The sequence below is a fragment of the Lepidochelys kempii genome, chromosome 8 (assembly GCF_965140285.1).
Source record: "Lepidochelys kempii isolate rLepKem1 chromosome 8, rLepKem1.hap1, whole genome shotgun sequence".
Classification (NCBI taxonomy): Eukaryota; Metazoa; Chordata; order Testudines; family Cheloniidae; genus Lepidochelys; species Lepidochelys kempii.
The window spans coordinates 83400679-83419773 of NC_136387.1; the positions used below are offsets into that span (position 1 = coordinate 83400679).

The 19095-nt window shown below is 42.6% G+C and overlaps 1 protein-coding gene across 1 annotated transcript in view; it reads right to left on the minus strand.

The window, feature by feature from the left end:
• AK5 (adenylate kinase 5) overlaps positions 1–19095 on the minus strand; it is a 150282-nt gene that overhangs the window by 6249 nt on the left and 124938 nt on the right. Inside the window, exons 11-13 of the mRNA XM_073357295.2 lie at positions 17974–18137; positions 15744–15860; positions 5039–5206 (exon numbers count right to left, since the gene is read on the minus strand). Of these exons, the coding sequence (XP_073213396.1) occupies positions 5039–5206; positions 15744–15860; positions 17974–18137 (449 nt within the window). The remainder of the gene's footprint in view (positions 1–5038; positions 5207–15743; positions 15861–17973; positions 18138–19095) is intronic.

Sequence of the window (19095 nt, forward strand, 5' to 3'; positions counted from 1 at the left end):
CCCTGTCCCTGTGGATAACCATGTTCAATGGCAAAAAGAGTAAAATATATTTGTGGTTCATAATTTGATTTTGTACTAGAAAAAAAATCAACATTTGCTCTAAAACCTTTTAGCATACAATTTTAGCCTACATGTGTGCTGCAGTGCTCCTGAGATGCAGCCTGCAGCCTAAATTGTGTCTTTGTTTATACAGCCCTTTCTAAAAGAAGCACCTAATTTGGATTCACATGTGGCTATCACACATAATAAATGTGAGTATGGTTCCATAAGTTAGTTCGTGCACCTGGGATTGACTGTTGCCATGAGTTTTCTTATTGTAACTAAACCTTGACTTTTGCGTTTTTGTTATGAAATTTTTCACTTTTCTGTTTTTCTGCCATAACAAGCAGCTACCCCAAAATGACATAGTTCAATAGTTAACTGCAAATTTATATCAGCTTTCTGAATTAAAATAGTGCAGCAGCTTTGTATTTCTGAAAAACAACACTCGACAGCATGAATGCTTCTGTATTAAGGAAGTTAGTCTTTGTTCCTTTCAAAAGTACTTTCTGCACTTACATGTAGGATAGGAATAATCTGTAAAAACAATCTGTAGTCGTCGTTACCAGCTGGGTGCACTGCGTCACACATGGTAGGGATCATAGAGAACTGAATTGCCTCTAATACCAAGATTTTAAATTCCTTAAATGGAAAAACTTCTATCCCACCGTTACAGTCACTTTGACGCCCAGAATAGGGTTTGGAAGCTATCTGCTCGAATGGAAAATGTGCAGATTAGAAACAAACTAAACCCCCAAAACCCTTCAATTCTATCCCCTTTTTTCTCTCTGATTAGATTTCTTTTGAAACTGCACATCAATGTGGCACACTCCCTGTGCCTCTGCTCAGCTGAGCTTTCGAAAGGTTCACTATCACACGGCTGTTACTCTGAAACCATTTATTCCTGTCAGGTTCACAGACAGTGGGAATCATTTGCATATTAAGATTCCAATACCTTTGTTGGGTGCAGGGCCTTAGTTGCTGAATAGAAGCAGTTAGCAGTTATCTTTTGTTCAAAGAGTGACTTCAAATGGAGACCTGACCTTCCGGCCACAATAATCTGACACTGTCGAATCATCATTTCAAGAATCCTATTGACTCCAAAGGTTCTTGGTCTCCATAAGGTCCTTAAGGCTCCTTCCACAAATGTTCTAACAGTAAATCTAATGCAGTTAATGAACAAACTAAGGTTTGATGTTTGGGCTCTTTATAAAATATGGTGCCCCTACTTGATGGTCCACATCTCTACCTTCCCCACCTAACTGACATTTAATTGGCACCCTTGCTGGCCAAAGATTACATGAGCCAGGAAAGTGATCTGTCACTCATTCATAGAGGGCCGTTCCCATGTATCATGGTGCTATACAGCAGTAGGGAAAGTGACTCTTCAAAACAAAGACTAACAAGTCTAGCCCACAAAGAAAACATTTTCAGTTCAGACTTAAACCACTAAACAGGGTGAGCTACATTCATATCCTTTGTCAGAGTGACCTAAAGAGGGGCAAACTACAAAGTGTTTGGAAAACCTACATGTAGGAGCTGGAGAAAACAGTAAGAAACCATTGCTAGGATGTGATAATGCGCTGTGTGTGTCTGTTCCTTTCAACAGCAAGACCATGAACACTAATAAGACCAAGTAAAGGGAGAAAGAGAGACTATCAACGGGAGTGACAAATGTTCTAGGAATGCATTTTTGGGTGGAGTGAAAGCTATGGATGCAGTTAATGGCTGAGGCTGGCAAGAATCCTGTTGTTTATTTATGTATTTATATTGATTCCCTATCCCCCAACGAGTCTGCACCCTAACTGGGCAGTGAACAGCTAGAGGCAAGGTAGGGATGAAACATAAAGTAGATGGCTGAGCAGGTGGCAGTGACTGGCACACAACTTGTTTATTTTTTTTAACGCCCCCCCATTACTACATTAAGGGGGCAGAGGGCACTTGGCCTTATTAGGTGACTGATACAGTCCTCTATCGGTGATATAATAGAACGCGGGGACTAATTGTTTAGTGGAAGAAAGGACTTTTTAAAAACAAAATTAAATACACAAAAATATAGCAAACAGATTCTTGACTCTGTACCAAGTAAACGAGACATTATAACCAGAGACTCGGGAGGCAGTACTGGGCAGTCAGTAAGAAATTTCAGAAGACAAAAGGGAAGTTTGGAACCTGCTCACATGTAAACTTCAGGCAGTTGAAATGCACCCACCTCTCCTCTCACTCAAGCTGAAACACATCCCTGGGCCGCGGGGTGATGTACCAATTGAGGGCACTCTAGGCCTTGTGCTGGCCTTTTGCGCCAAGGTGAATTTCTCCCGTGCACACGTAGCCCCTCCAGTTCCTGACTGAAGAGCTGGTGAGCTGCGAAGTGGAGGGAAGCTTGTACTGTGACTGCCCCGCACTGTACCTGTTCTGTGGCTAAATGGGGGGACTCGGGTGCCAGGGCTGCCACTCTGACCCCGTGTCTCAGCCTTAAATTCACTTCCAAATGTTGAAACCAAATAAAAATAGTCTTCTCTTTGACAAGCCAGTTGACAACTCTGTCTTTTTGCTCTGTGCCAACGCAAAGGCTGGCTCTTTTAGAAGTGCTGCATCCTTATGCTCCTGAGAGCTGCACCATGGAACATTTAAGTAAGATTGCTAATCTCCCTGCAAGTAAAAGCACAAGCAGTATTTGGTCATGTACTGAGGCAGGCTGCATTTAAAAATAAAGACAACTGTGATTTTCAAAGCAGCCTAAGGGAGCTGGGTGGGATTTGGGCCCCTTAAACACCTTTTCAAATCCCACCCTATGCCCTTTTAAATCCTTCCCAATCCCTCAAAATAGGGTTTGTCAGATTTAAAGGGGCATACATTTTGTGTGGGCCCTTAGCACAGCAGCGAATTTCATCTGTTGGGAGCACAGGCCTGAGCAGGAGGGGTTTCCCAGCATCAGTGAGGTGGAGTAGGACTTGTTTCACCTTTAAGTCCCAATACACTGGCCAGAAACCCTCCCTCCTTCCCTGCACACAGCGCCCTTCTAATGGCTCCTTCCCACCTAAGAATGAACTAGGTTCCTAAGGGTGAAAACGTGAGTTATGTTTAAAATAAAATGCAAGTATACAAAATACATATCTCGAAATGCTTTTACAGAAAGACTCTATCCTGTACACATAGCTAGATCCATAAAGTAACAAAGCCTGTGACAAATTCCTTGATCTAGAATACAAGGAAGTTGTGATCAGAAGTAGTATTGGATTTTTCTATTTTTCACCTGACTTCCACTCCACTTCTCTATCTCAGAGAGCACACAAGTGTGCCAGTGGTGATATCAATGATGCCATTTCCACCTGAGACCTCCCTCCCTCCAGGGCAGAAACCCCTAGCCCTGCCACAGAGCAGCACACAGCAGTCTGAATAATATATTGCAACTTGGTATGAGTGAGAAAGCAAAACCCATGCCCTGCAAATTGCAAATTTCCCCTCCACCAGTGATACTCAGATCTCAGTAAGAAAAGGAGTACGTGTGGCACCTTAGAGACTAACCAATTTATTTGAGCATAAGCTTTCGTGAGCTACAGCTCACTTCATCGGATGCATTCCAATGAAGTGAGCTGTAGCTCATGAAAGCTTATGCTCAAATAAATTGGTTAGTCTCTAAGGTGCCACACGTACTCCTTTTCGTTTTGCAGATATAGATTAACACGGCTGCTACTCTGAAACCTGTCAGATCTCCGTGGTTCAGGAGCAATCAACATTACCCAAAAGAGCGCCAGCCATGTGAATTCATTCATTTACTATATATTACTCTCACAGCAAAACGACTGACCAAGTGTTATTATTTTATCCACTACAATTTTTTGTTCACATAGTACAGGGGTGGCCAAACCTCTGCTCTTGAGTCGCATGCGGCTCTTTTACAATTAAAGCGCGGTTCGTGGAGCCCCCCGCATCCTCACTCCACTCTCCACCTAACAAACTGGGGCAGGGGGAGCTCAGAGCTTCTGCCCTGTGGCAGAGTGGTGGGGTTTGGGGCTTCTGCCCTGTGGGGCTGGGGGGGGTCCTCAGGTGGAATTGACATCATTGATATCACCACTGGCCCTTTCCTGGGTGCAGGGACCCAAGATGGAACTGGAAGATGTAATTTACTTCCCAGTGCCAGCAAGAACGAATCTGGCCCCAGGTCAAGGCACAAATGAGTGACTGGGGAACCCTGGGCTATGCATGATTCGGAACTTCTTTCTGTCCTCCTTTAAGGTGATCTGTGAATGTGGGGGGAGGGGGGGTGACCATTGTATTCCAAGGCACATCAACATCAATCAATTAAACTTATATTTGTTTTCCTCTTGCAGCTCTACAAAGTGCTGCTTATTCATTCTTTTTACTTAAACTAAAGTCACGCTATGAGGGTCAGATCCTCAGCAAGTGTAAAAAGATGTGGCTCTATTGAAATTAGTGGCCCTATGCCATTTACACCAGCTGAAGATCTGTCCCTAATGGGCTATGTAAACCTGGTGTGGAGGTGTGTGTTCAGTTCTGCACAGGAGGGAGGTTTAGATGTCACACTAAGGTTATTTATGCTACCCTGGGTCCTGGGTGACCATGCAGAGAAGTATACACAGATTTTTTTAAATAAAAGATTTTAATAGGAGAAGATGCTATGGTTTGTGGTGCTGCATGGTATTCTAGGTGAATCTGCCTTTTTATGCTTTAAAATTGTTTTCCAGAAGTCAGACATTTGATTGCAGAAGTTGCATAATGCAGGCTGCTCCACTTGGTGTTTGAAAGTAACAGTGTATTTTACAGAGACTATTTGAAATTGCCGATGCCAGTCTGTGCGCAGGAGAAAATAAATCAAGCAAGAGAAAGATGAAATCAAATCAGAATATGAGCTCTGTGGGAGGCTGGCAGGAATTGAGCGCAGTTTATAAATGGTCCTTCCATCACTAATCCTGAAACACCATTCACATAATGGAAGAGGAGAACAATAGCTTAATTCAAAAGTTAAGTAATTTACCTTGCATAACTGTGTCTTCTTTTCATAATATGCAATCATGGGCTCGGTTGCTTGGTAGTACGTTTCAATTTGTTTCATGACAGTTTCGGCATCATCAGTGTTCAAAAGGTGATTGCTCATGGTCTCAGTGGAGCAGTCCAGGCAGAGCACAAGTTTTGGCTCCCCAATCTACAGAAGCAGAGAAACAATAATTAGTCCAAATGCAGGGCTGCAAAAATCTGGTTTTGTTTATTAACCCAAATTTTTTCAGATAAGCTATCTGATTAGTCATATAATTAAAGCAAGACCAACTCTCTTCAGCAAACAAGTTATTCAATGAATTTAGCCCCTCTTCTATTTGTGATTTGCCAGCAGGTAGATTATTAGGGAGGAGGGATAGCTCAGTGGTTTGACCATTAGCCTGCTAAACTCAGGGTTGTGAGTTCAATCCTTGAAGGGGCCATTTAGGGATCGGGGGCAAAAATTGGGGATTGGTCCGGGGTTGGACTAGATGACCTCCTGAGGTCCCTTCTAACCCTGATATTCTATGATTATTAACAAATAATTGTGTTATACAGCAGAGGCCTCAGTCAGGACAATGGCCTTCCTGTGTTAGGGCAAACACATACAAAGATACAGGCCTAGCCCTGAAGTAATTACAAGCTAAGAACCAGACTAGGGCTTTGAGAATTTGTTTGCTATTTGCAATTATCCAACAAATGCTTTATGCAAACACACTCCAGTTTCTGGAGTGCCCACTATAAGTATTCAGTGTTTGCTGGTCAAGCTTTGTGACTAATCACATGGTATTGTTTTTAATTCCATGATTGGATGACTATAACTTGGATAGTTTCAAGTGCAACTAGGTGGTTTCACATGAACATGTGTAATTGCATGCAAATAAAAGAACTGTATACAAACACACATAATCTTGTGTATGAATGTCCCCAAATGTTTATGTCAACAAAACCCTGCCTGAATAGCAATTATACAGTCAATAAGGGATTTAAGAATGCCATCCAATGTAATTCACTGCATTTACTCTAACAAATGTTCATAGATACTTTACTGCAGTATTTGCCTGGGTCTACTTGAGATGTAACTCTCCATCCCTATGGCTCCAGTATAAACAGAGAGATGTGTTATATCACTTTGATTTATGCAGAGATGATTTATTTCTAACTCATATAAGAAGAAACCTAGCATTGTGTGCTTCTCAAACTGTGAAGCTGCCTTCCCTGGGGAGGCTTTTCCAAGGGAGGCGCAAGTGAACCACGGCAAAATGAAACAGGTTTGTGTGGGTTTTTCTTTTTTCATTCTTGGGACATGGCAAAGACAGTCAATTTCTGAATTAAATAGAAGATTATATTATATGCATTTACTTGTTCCCAGCTGGAAAAGAAGCTGTAAAAATAAGAGGAAAAAACCAACCCAGGCAGGTCACACTGTTCCCATGTTATAAAATATTGTGTGTGTGTGTGTGAGAGCCTTACAAAAATTCTGAGGATGACTCCCAGTAATTAATTGTAAAGGGCAGTCATGGATGTTTCTCTACATGTTGGGTTAAGAAAGCTGCAGTGCACATTATCCTGCAGCCTGCTCAGCCAAAAACTCCCATTGACACTGAATTTTGTCTGAGCAAGAACTGTAGGACTGAGCCTACTATGCAATAAACTGCATGGAGATCATAAAATCATAGAAATGTAGAGCTGAAAGGGATCTCAATGGGTCATCAAGTCCAGCCCGTTGCGCTGATGCAGGACCAAGTAAACCTAAACCATCCTTGACAGGTGTTTGTCTAACCTGTTTTTAAAAACCTCCAGTGAGGGAGATTCTATAACCTCCCTTGGAAGCCTACTTCAGAACTTAACTACCCTTATAGTTTGAAAGTTTTGCTAATATCTAACCGAAATCTCCTGTGCTAAATAATCACATTACTTCTTGTCCTACCTTCAATGGACATGGAGAACAATTGATCACTATCCTCTTTATAACAGCCCTTAGCATTTTTGAAAGCTGTTATCAGGTCATACCTTAGTCTTTTTTTTCCCCCTCTAGACTAAACATGCCCAGTTGTTTTAACTTTTCCTAATAGGTCAGATTTTCTAAACCTCTTACCACCTATGTTGCTCTCCTCTGGCCTAAGTGTGGTGCCCAGTACTGGACATGATACTACAGTTGAGGCCTTCCCAGTGCTGAGTAGAGTGGGACAGTTAACTCCCATATCTTACATACAACTCCTGTTAATACACCCCAGAATATTACCCTTTTTTGCAACTGCATCACATTGCTGACTCATATTCATTTGTGATCCATTATAACTCCTGGATCCTTTTCTCTGCAGTACTACTGCCTAGCCAAGTTATTCCCTACCTTGTGTGTGTGCATTTCATTTGCCTTTCTAAGAGTAGTATTTTGCATTTATCTGTACTGAATTTCATCTTGTTGATTTCAGACCAATTCTCCAATTTGTCAAGGTTGTTTTGAATTCTAATTCTGTCCTCCAAAGTGCTTGCAATCTCTCCCAGCATGGTACCATTTGTAAATTCTTAAGTGTACTCTCTCCTCCATTACCTCATTCATTAATGAAAATATTGAATAGTACCAGACCCAAGACAGATCCCTGTGTGAATCCACTAGATACGTCCTTCCAGTTTGACAGCAAACCACTGCTGAACTACTCTTTGAGTATTATCTTTCAACCAACTGTGCATCCATTTTATAGTAATATAATCTAGACCACATTTTCCTAGTTTGTTTACGAGAATCGCATGTCAGACTGTGCCAAAAGCCTTACTAAAAAATCACAATATATCTTGTCTACTGCTTCCCCCCCATCCACTAGGCCAGTAACCCCATCAAAAAAGGAAATTGTTTGTTTGTCAGGATTTGTTCTTGACAAATCCATTCTGGCTATTACTTATAACCCTATTATCCTCTAGGTGCTTACAAATTGATTAAGAATTTGTTCCAGTATCTTTCCAGGTATTGAAATTAGGCCAACTTGTCTATAATTCCCTAGCTCTTCTTTGTTCCCCTTTTTAAAGATAGGTACTATGTTTGCTCTTCTCCAGTTCTCTGGAACCTCACCCATCTTCCATGAGTTTTTGAAGATAATTGCTAATGGTTCCGAGATTGCTTCAGCTAGTTCCTTAAGTACACTAGGATGAATTTCATCAGGCCTGCCAACTTGAAAACATTTAACTTATATACATATCCTTTAAACTACTGTTTCCTAATTTTGGCTTGTGTTCCTTTTCTCTTGTAGTAATATTAATTGTGTTGAGTAGCTGTCACCACTAACCCTTTTAGTGAAGACTGAAGCAAAATAAGCATTAAAAATCTCAGCCTTCTTGATGTCATCAGTTATTAGCTCTCTTTCTCCACTAGAGAGACCTGAAATCCTACACTTTCCTTTGTCTTTCTCTCGCTCTTAATGTATTTTAATAAACTCTTCTTATTGCCTTTTATGTCCCTTGCTTGGTGTAACTCATTTTGTGCCTTAGCTTTTTAATGACCAACACACATAATGAGAATGTCAGATATGATCTCTATTCACATATGTCTGAAGTTCTTTGAAAGGGACAGACAATTAAATATGCTCTCTATTCTTTTCCATCCCAGCAGGGATTTGGAGGGCTTCTCTCTAGGAAAAAGTGGCCATTGATTTCATTAGTGACCAGGAGCTAGAGAGCTTTATCATTGGCTGTAAAAGAGCCTCAGATGACTGATATGTGGACCTCCCAGAAAGAAAGATGCTCTCCTGGAGTCCATTCTTTTAAGCAGGCAGTACCTTAAAGGTAAGTTTTTAAAGGTAAATATTCACAGTAGCTGAAAAATAAGGGAGGTGGCTTGGACTATGAACAGTTCAGCCTGTTTTTCTGCTTCCTTACGTACTGAATTTCTAAGAGGCAGCTAAGGCTCAGCTGTAACATCTGGTCTTATGCTATGGGAGCCTCTCTCTCTAGCAGTGGGACAGTCCCATGACAGGCTTTCATTCCTAGGGCTTTTCAGCATAACCAAGGAAAGACTAATGGCAGCACTGCCTGCAATGTTGTCTTCTTGGATTTAAAATGAAAGGGTCCAGAAGTAGTTTTAAATATGACAAGTTGTTATCAAGAGATGCAGAACTACACCAATACTATCTGTGCCTAAAGTAAATGCCCACATTGCCCACTTGTGGCTAAGTTATTCATGGGTTAATGTTCCCTCCAAATCCAAAGCAAGATAAATGGGCCAGAGTCTGCCCACAGTTATGATGGTGTCAATCTGGAGTAATTCCTCTAACTTCAGTACAGCCATGATGTAACTTTTATAAAGAGGATATCAAGGGCTCAGCTGACTGATAGGTAACTATGTTACCTGGGATGGTAAACCAGGTATATTTTACTTTTGAAAATCCATGTGATTCTGCTGAGACTGCATATAAACTCACCTACTCTCTGGTATTATGTTTTTCAATATATATACAGCAGTTATACTTTCAGTCTGAGTAATTTTTATTCCAAATTAATGGAAACAACAAGAAAGAACAATGTGTGCGTGTCCTCAGTAACGTGCTGCTTCAACTCTGTCCTGCAAAACAGACAAGAGAATCCTAGGGATTTAAAGGTGTGGTACACAGAAAACAAAATCATATTGATTATACAGCTACATATGCCACATCTGCAGGCTGTCACAGTGAGGTACTGAGTGCCCTCAACTCCCATTGACATTATATGGATTGAAGGTGCTCAGCACCTTATCAGAGGGTCTCAGCACCTTCCTGAATTGGGTCTGTAAGGCTTTCTGTTATAAATTAAAAGGGACCTAATTTCTGAGATTCTTTGGTAAATGCTCTTCTCTCTCAGGTTCATCACAGATAATGGAGAAAACTAAAGAGCCAACAGAAGAAAATGACCTTAGGTTCAGTACATTTAAGAATGGCTTCCAAAGTGAGAGTAGCATCTCCATCCCAGAATAAAGACTGCTATAAGCTTTGTTGTCAAGACAACCAAAGGAGTGTTTGTGAACAGTGAAATGATTCCAACACTGCAAAGACGAAATAATTCCTTGTCATTTCTAGAAGCACATTGGGCAACTTTTTCCAAGTATGGGAGCAGCAGCTAGCAAAATGTACATATTGTAAAACGAGCTCTCCCCAAATCTCCTCCCTTCCACTCGACCTTTCTTCCAAAACAGTGGAGCGCTCTGCTGTGGATTCACCATTGTATGTCAGCTGGAGCTGGCATCACTTTTGACTTGGTGCTAGCTCTGACCCACAAAAGTTGATGCTCAAGAGACATACCAGAACTAATCCTGAAATTCCTGTTTGGAACATGACTATGATGCAAATCTCTCTTTTTCTGCTGCTTTGGATTCAACCAGGTTCCTACATTTAGAGCACTATGAATTCTGTGATGCATCCACTAAGCAAGGGACTACAACTCCCATTAGCCCCTTCCCCAATGCACATTCCTCTTCCTCCTGGCCAGGTAAGGGAAAAGGTCATGAATCAGGAAGTTGCCACTCCAGGCTCTGTTTGGAAACAGTGGTTGTATGGAAAGTGAGGAACTGCAGGAAAGTTGAAGCAGCGGTCACATGGCAAACAGGGAGCTGGAAAGAAGCTGAATTCAGAGAGTCAACCCCTGGAACTGGTATGTAGGGGTGCCAACCCTCCAGGATTGACCTGGAGTCTCCAGGAATTAAAAAGTAATCTTTCATGAACAATTGTGTCATGTGATGAAACCTCCAGGAATACGTCCAACCTAAATTGGCAACCCTAATTGTATGTAGAGCCATGCGTGGAACAGGCTGTAACTAGCGGGTGCAGCTCTGTGTGGGACTTATGGAGGAGCAGCAATGGCTGGGCAGGGCACGAGTGTAGAGGAACCCCAATGAGAGAAATTAACTGAGCCTGGCTTAGAAATCTGCAAGCACCTATTTGCTTGGAGCAAAAACTGGACTGTAGAGGGCACCCCAGGCACTAGGCCTGTAGGGCCCTGACTCTCGACTATACTGTTCCAGGGACCCAAACAGGAACGAATATTGTTCACTTTGAACTGTAACTGTTTAAGCCTCAGTACCTAGGATATTAGCCGCCTTTCCCTTTCCTGACAGCCTTAAAATACCCTTTCACTTAGCCATATATCTCAGTGGTTACTGTGACTCACTAGGGCTGGTGCCTACTACATCTACAGTGCTTGCCTAGAATAACTTTCATAGTAGGATAGGCTGGGCCACTGGTTAGGATAGCACATTGGGACTCAGAAAACACCACATCAGTTCCCTGCTCTGTCACATGCTTTCTGTGTGACATTGAGCGAGTCACTTGGGGTACACCCACATTAGGAAAAAAGGTTTTATAACCACGTTAGCCAACATGCCATAAAATCCCAGTGTGAACAAGACGGCTGTAGCTTTAACATGTTAACACATTGAGGTAAACACCAGGTGGAGCCTAGTACAGTAGAACTTCAGATTTATGAACACCAGAGTTACAAACTGACCAGTTAACCACACACCTCATTTGGAACCGGAAGTACACAATCAGACAGCAGCAGAGACCAAAATATAAAAATAAATTAAAAAAAAGCTAATACAGTACAATACTGTGTTAAACCTAAACTACTTAGAAAAAAAATAAAAGGAAAGTTTAAAAAAAAAAAGATTTGACAAGGTAAGGAAACTGTTTCTGTGCTTCTTTCATTTAAATTAAGATGGTTAAAAGCGGCATTTTTCTTCTGTGCAGTAACGTTTCAAAGCTGTATTAAGTCAATGTTCAGTTGTAAACGTTTGAAAGAATCACCAAAAGGTTTTGTTCAGAGTTACAAGCATTTCAGAGTTACGAACAACCTCCATTCCTGAGGTGTCCATAACTCTGAGGTTCTACTGTATTTATGTTGAACTGTTAATGTGTTAAAACCACAACTGTCTTATCCATGCTAGGATGTTACCATGTATTAATTACCACATGTTAGCTACCACATGATTTAAAAAAAAGTATCTTCTTTCCTTGAAAGGCCTTAGTCTCACTCTGCCTCAGTTCCCCATCTTAAAAATGGGATAATACATTCTTACCACAAAAGGGGGAGGAGGGCAGTGAGAATAAAATCCATTGACAACTGAAGGTGCTCAGATACTGTAGAAAGGAGCTCGACAGTACTGCTCCATATAAGGGAGGCACAAACTGTCCCACAATGCCCAATGGTGCAGGATATGGAACAATTCTAGGATGCTTCTGAGTGCCCTCAACTCTCACTGACTCTGATGTATTGGGTCTTTAGAATGTTTCCATAGGGCTACTTGCAGAGTAAGATATTACTCAAACTGTCCCTATGTAATTTACTCTTTCAGGTTACACTATCTTAGGAGAGCAGCATTAAGTTATTGATAAACAGCATTCTCCCCACCCCACCTCTCACAGCTACAGGAGCGTAATACTAGTTCCATTTAAAATAAAAAATATGTCTGAGAGAATATGATGGCTGGGAACTAGTGCTGGGGTGCATGGATTCATGAGGAAATTAGTTTAGGGCTTCTAAGCTTTGTAATTATTTCTATAAGAACTATTTCTGAAGCTTTCTAAATAGTATATATCTTTAATACTCGTAATGATTTTCACATATGCTGTATATATACAGCCTCACCAAATTCCTGATGTCACCTCTTGTCATTCATTCAAACTTAATGCGGTGAGGACATATTATTAAAATGCCCTTTAAAAGAAAAAAATGACATTAATCATCAATCATGACTAATTTAAAATGTTTCAAAAATTTACTGAGTTACCTACAACCAAATTTGCCCCTGGTGGAACTCAAGTGGATTCAGTGTTGGTACACCAGGGATGACTTTGGTGACTAGTATTTTTCAGCTAAGTAATAAATATCTGGATCTTTATATTTTGTTCCAGAAGCTGATAAGGATTCAGTGTTGTACAGCCACCAGTGGGCTCCTGCAATGCCCATAGAGCTTAATCCAGGAAACAGTATCTGTGGAATTCTGGGAGCGATTCCTTCCTCTGGTCCAGTCCCTACATGCTGCTCTGGCAATGAATAGGGGCTGCAAACAGCCCACAGGGGCCTGAGGGAAAACTCCCCAAGAGCAGGCACTGAGTTGGGCCATGACACATACTGTTCAGGCCGTTGTGGCTTGCACCTCAAGTAATAGGCACAAAGAGTGGGCAGCAGGTTAGGAGCCTCCAGGCCTGCCTAAGTTACACTGAGGGCCATTTCAGCCCCTGCAGCAGCCCAAAAGCTACCTTTGTTTCCCCTTGCCCTGAGTTGTGTCTCTTGGAGACCCAGTACAGAATCTGATCTTCTGTCTCTAGCTGTTGTATCTCTCACCACTCATATGGATCCTTCAGATGTCCCTCCTGTAGCAGTGCTATGCAGCAGGTGGCCTCTGAGGATGTGCCCTTCCCTTATTTTCCTCTAATGTCACCATCTGGGTGTTAGCTCTCCAAAACTGCCAGTGAGGGGTAGGGTGACCACCAATCCCTAACTGGGCAGGAGAGTCCTGAAATGTACATTTCAAGTCCCAGTCCAAATGCCCCGGATCAGAATTTGTCCTGGATTCCCTGTGGTGCCACTCCACGCCTGCCCAAGGTGGCACCAGTCTCTTCCTGGTGGGTGGACTGAGGTGGGCCTTAGCCCCCCTCTTGCCATGAGGCCCCACCCCATGCTCCTCCTCTTCCCACCTGAGGCCCCACCTCTGTCCAGGCAAGAAGCCGGGCAGTAGTAAAAGCCACCCAGGGAGCCTGGGCCACTGTGGGGAGCCCTGGACCCTCCACCTGCCCTGGGTGGCACAGACGGGGGAGGCAGGGTCACAGGCTCGGGGCTGTTGTTGGACAACCTGGCACCCACCCTGGGCAGGTGGAAGGTCCGAGTCTCCCAACAGCGGCCTGGGCTCCCTGGAGAGCAATTACCACTGCCTGGCTCAGGCTTGGCTGGGGGGCGAGGCCTCCCAATGAAGAAGAGGAGCAGGGGGGCAGGGTCATGGAGGGAGGGTGGGGCTCCTGCATCTGTCCTGTTTTTGCATTTTGAAATGGCAGTCACCCTAGTGAGGGGTGAGTTAAATGGTGGCCAGATATGAGAGTGGAACTCACTCAGTTAGGCCACTGCAGGCACCTCATCAGGTAACTGGACTCTGGCTGTGCATTCTGCACATTAAGAGGGCTGAGGTTTGAAGTGGGACCTTGGTGATCTGTTGGCAGCTCAACACTACCAGGTAGCTCCCCTTTGGGCAAGCCTGTAGGAGCTGTGCTAAATTTGTCTCAGCTGGAAGTTCGCCATTTCAAGTTACACAGATCAAACACACATGAACTATCAATATACTGAGTAGGAGCCTGAGCCTGAAAACCTTTGCTCAGTTGAGCCTGAAAACCTTTGCTTACTTATACTACTCAGTACTTTATTTGCATCAGAAAGAACTACTCATTTGAGTAAGAAATCAGATCCTATTTCAGGTATAGTCACTTCCAATAAGTGCAATCACTATAAGTTTATTTGTCCAGTGGTGCTGCCCTTTGCCCCTTTCCCCTTGGATACAGTTTCTCCAGTCCTGCCCCCCGCCCTCCCAACTCTGCAAAGACATGCAAATGCATGTGGAGCTTATCAGAGGCAGAGAGGGAACATTTCTGTGGGAGTCTCTTTGTTAAATTGGCACATGCTATTGGAAAGAGACATGGGAGAATTACTTAATTTTGTGCACAGGGAGGCACTAATGGACCAAAAATGAATCTGTGACCTGCCCAGCTGAATTGCTAATTACCTTGACTGGGTGCTGAAGCCATTTCTCCCACCTCCTATGGCTTTTGTGATTCTTTCGTAATGAACAGAATCTATATAAAGTAACTAAAGGTTCATGGGACGAACTCGATGACTCAATAAGTCTTTACAACATTTTAAATCAGTTACAAGACAATGGTGTAGAGTGAAGGTGTAATATAATGGAATACGTAATTATTATTTTCCTCCAGGATATAAACTAATCAGCCACTCCAGTTCTGCTTTTTCATAGTGGTAGTGAGCTTGTGCAAATTCAGTGCAGGCACTTATTTAGAGAGAATGGAATATTTTCTGCAAGCTGAGAAATCAATAACTGAGACTTCTCTGTGAGTCTTTGTGCATAGTGAAAAAATCAATAGCTTCCTTAATCTTTGTAAACTACCACACAAAAACTTGCAAAATGCTCTTTTATGAATATTTCAACATGTTGCCTACCACAATAATTTGGCCTGTGCTTTGCTCAGTCACAATGGTTGCAGGCACTGAGAGCTCTGACTCAACCTAAAGAAAGCGCTTAATAATGATGATACATGCATCTCATAGTGCTTGAAATTCTATTACGCCACACTGCCTTTCAATGAGAGATGCAGTAGCAGCACAAGCAAACTGAAGGTATAGCTATAGGGAGAAAAGTGACTCTCAGAATGGCAGTGTCTTACTAAACAGAATTGCTCGTATCTATATTTAATGTAACTTAAATGGCTAAAATCAATTTTTATTTCTTCTGGCACTGCAGACACCATACAATTGGGGGAGCAAGTTGGATTCACTGTATTGCTGGCATTCCAGATCCCCAGTGGTCAATAACAACGCTCTACTCTCTTAGCCAACAAACTGGAACAGTGGCTTATAAAGAGTCATATCTGTTAAAACTAGGGACCCGAGTAGCTGATTTGTGAGTCAGATGCAAGTTGAATTTTAATATCAGCACTGATGGTAAATAACTAGATGTTCACCTTGCATTCAAATTCTTCTCCTTGTTTCACATCCCGTGGATACCCATCAATAAGAAATCCCTTTGTGTCTCCTAAACTGGCAATCATGGCTTCCTTCAGTAGTGCCAAAACAATATCCTGTATTGAAGAAAAAGAATTCTTTGGTTATTAATAAATATTGCTTTAAAGGGTTCAGTTTTTACACATGGACTTTAATCCTATGTCTTCAGGAAGTACTATAACTCTGCTTTGCTTCGAGCAGGTCCCTTGAAAGCTGGCCTTTTTTCCCCTAGCTGCCCAGGGAGAGGATAGTTTGCCATGGGGAGAAATTGCTTTCCCTCAGGAACAGATATGTTACACAAATCCAGAACCAGGGTCAGAACAAATCCTGTTCTGAATTTTCCAGGATCTTTCCTGTTGTGATGCGCTGTTGTTGTGGGACATATCTGAGTCTCAAAATCAATTTGGGGGCTGTGACAGACAGACACTATCCTGTAATAGCCTGAACAAACCTTATGGAATTAAGATAAACTTTACTGCAGTAAGTTAAACTGTACTGAATTAATACATTAAAATACAGTTGTGTGTGTGTGTTACTATGGCACCCTATGCACCTTCTTTAGTTGGGAGGGGGGATGCTAATATAATTCCACCATTATCAGCCCTTTGACACCCCTCCCCCCAAGGTCTGTATATACTAGTTCAAATCAGATTCTTCAGGAACCAACAAGCAAAGAAATGGTTTTTGGATAAACAGCGTGGTTTTAAACTGGCTGATGGCCTTTCTCCTGATCCTTCAAATGGACAGGACCCCGGTCCATGTGGGCCGCAGTTATTAGCATAGGGTTGAAAGGACTGGACCTACTGAGGTCCCATAAAACTGGGTGCTTGTTCTGAGCTGAAGCTGTGAAGAACTGGTAACCACAAAGAATCCCCTTAGGTGAGGAGCTGAAGAACTGCTCGTGTCAGAATCCATGTTAGGGTTAAAGTTAATTCTGGTAAGCTTATTAGCATGTGTGTGTGTGTGTTCTTTTATTGTTTTTAATATGTTTTCTCTGTAGTGTTTTTACCTTAAGAATAAAGCAGGCTTGCATAGGAAGTGCTGTGTGGTAACTTATAACTGTAGCAATTACACCTAACCATCTCTGATGAGAAAGCAAGCAGGTGTCGCTGGGCAACCTGTCTGTGCTGGAAATAACACAATGAAGGCAGGAAGCTGTGCAGCCTGGAAATACCCCAGTCAGAAGGGAAAGAGACATGGGTCCCCATCCAGAAAGGCAACAACTGAGGGGCTGGAAGCCTGACTATTCCCTTGCTCAGTCACTGAGGGGATATACAGGTGCAGTTGCCCTGAACTGTGGGGACCATGAAACTTCATGACATTATAATGATACTTCACAATCTGATTGTATTTTGACACAGCATCACATTGTGTCAGTGCAATGTCATGGTATCTTGCTGTAAATGACAAGAGAGTTTGTCCCATCAGACAAACTGGGGAAGATAACAACACTAAGCTAGACCCAGTACTCCTTTTAATTTCCTATGGGCGGCATTTCTTGATGCCTTATATTAAAACGCACATCTCTTGATCTAACTGCACTTGCTGCACATCATAGTGTCCCTGATTCTGGCCTGCAGCCTGGCCCTTTATGCTGCTCATATGCTGTAAAGTGGGGGGAACCTCTCCCGCCCCTCTGCCCCACATCTGGGAATTATTGCAGTTCAGAGGGATTTCCTGGCCACAGCCTGGAATAACAGCCCCTACACTCTTCACGTTCCCCATCAGTTGGCACTCAGCTATTCTGGGCTGCCAGCCAGTTCCTTAGGGAGCCATTGCAGTTAATGTAAATTAAAATAGTTGCTAGGGATGCTCCTATTTACACTGAAGGCCATGCCAGATCTGGGACTAGCCCAGAATTTGGAAGCGGTAAAAGTGGCATAAAGTTCCCTTTGCTGCTACTTCTGTGTTGCATCTCTTGCAAGGTGTAGCATGCAATCTGGCCCACTGTGTTTAATAATTAATCTACCATAGGGAATTTATGGGTATGGTGTGAGAAGGGATAACTATGTCCCCAGTATATAAAAGAAAGAGAAATGCCATATATCTGGGAATTAGGGATCCTCTCTACCAAGCTCTAGGCTTACTTCCCCTCAGATGGGAATACATACCAGTGCAGCTTTCCTATTTCCACACTTTTTAAGGGACACCCGGTTCCCCCTTTATTTTTCAAATGAAACTGCAGCTTACTCCAGGCACCAGTTCGCCACATTCCATGATGTCTTTGATCAGTTTGCTCCTCTCTGATGATGATGTTAATTCACATCGGAGGAGGTCACCAGCGGACAGATGTGTAAATCCGTATTTCTGTGCTAATTGTTCACACTGGATTCCTTTGCCAGAGCCGGGACCACCTTCACGAGTGGGAAAAAAATCTAGAGTTAGAAAAAGAAATTGCAGGGAGCTGAGCAATTGGCCTTTTTATTAATCACTGCAGTTGGGAAAATGTAATGAAAATAACATGACTTCTTGTACTGACTGGGCGTTCAAGTACATAGTTAGTTAAAGCATTCTGTGCAGAAACTGCCTGGTAACATGCTGCCATTAAGTAACACTGCTGTGAAGAGAGCAAGCCCCCTGATGGAGCTTTTTAGCTCTTAAAATAAGTTGTTCCTCCTTCTCCCCTTTTTCCTCTTCATTATGTGGTAACTATTTGAGGGACCAGAAATTAGTGTAACTTTCAGTGCCATTAACAGATTCTCCTTTCACACTGGTGTACCAGTGGAAGACCGTGGAATCAGCAATATAACTTAATGGCAGTAAATTACCAGGCAGCAAGTGCACAGAATTTCTTAGCTAATTAACTGTGACCTGAAGGCCCACCCAGTACAAAAAGTGATGGTATTTTCTAGTGCAGGGATGCACCAATAGGTAGCAGAAGATTCTGCCCGCCCCTTCCTCAGGGGGAGCCAGTTTCTTTTATGGTTTGTCCATTCCAGTGGCTGACAGAGTAAACTGGAAGCTTTATTCATTCTCCACAGTGCTGGTAGATACTGGTTTGTTCTCCAGATGTATCACAGAACGGAATGGCAGGCAAGCCCAGGAGTTTGACTGGCTTTGCCTCCAATGGAGGGCTTATAGCTCAGCAGTGGCTGGACTACATACACAGAGGATCTTTCTGCCTATGTTTGGTTTATTATCTAACCTAGTCCGGGCACAGGCTGCATGGGAAGCAGGAAGCCTGTTTCTGAGGCAGGGATCAGGTTACAAGTACATAGTACTGCCAACCTCAAGCCATCAAAAATCATGTTATAGTCCCCAAATCATGAGATTTTAAAGAAAGTCAGAAAGAAATTGTGTTTTGTGGTCTGT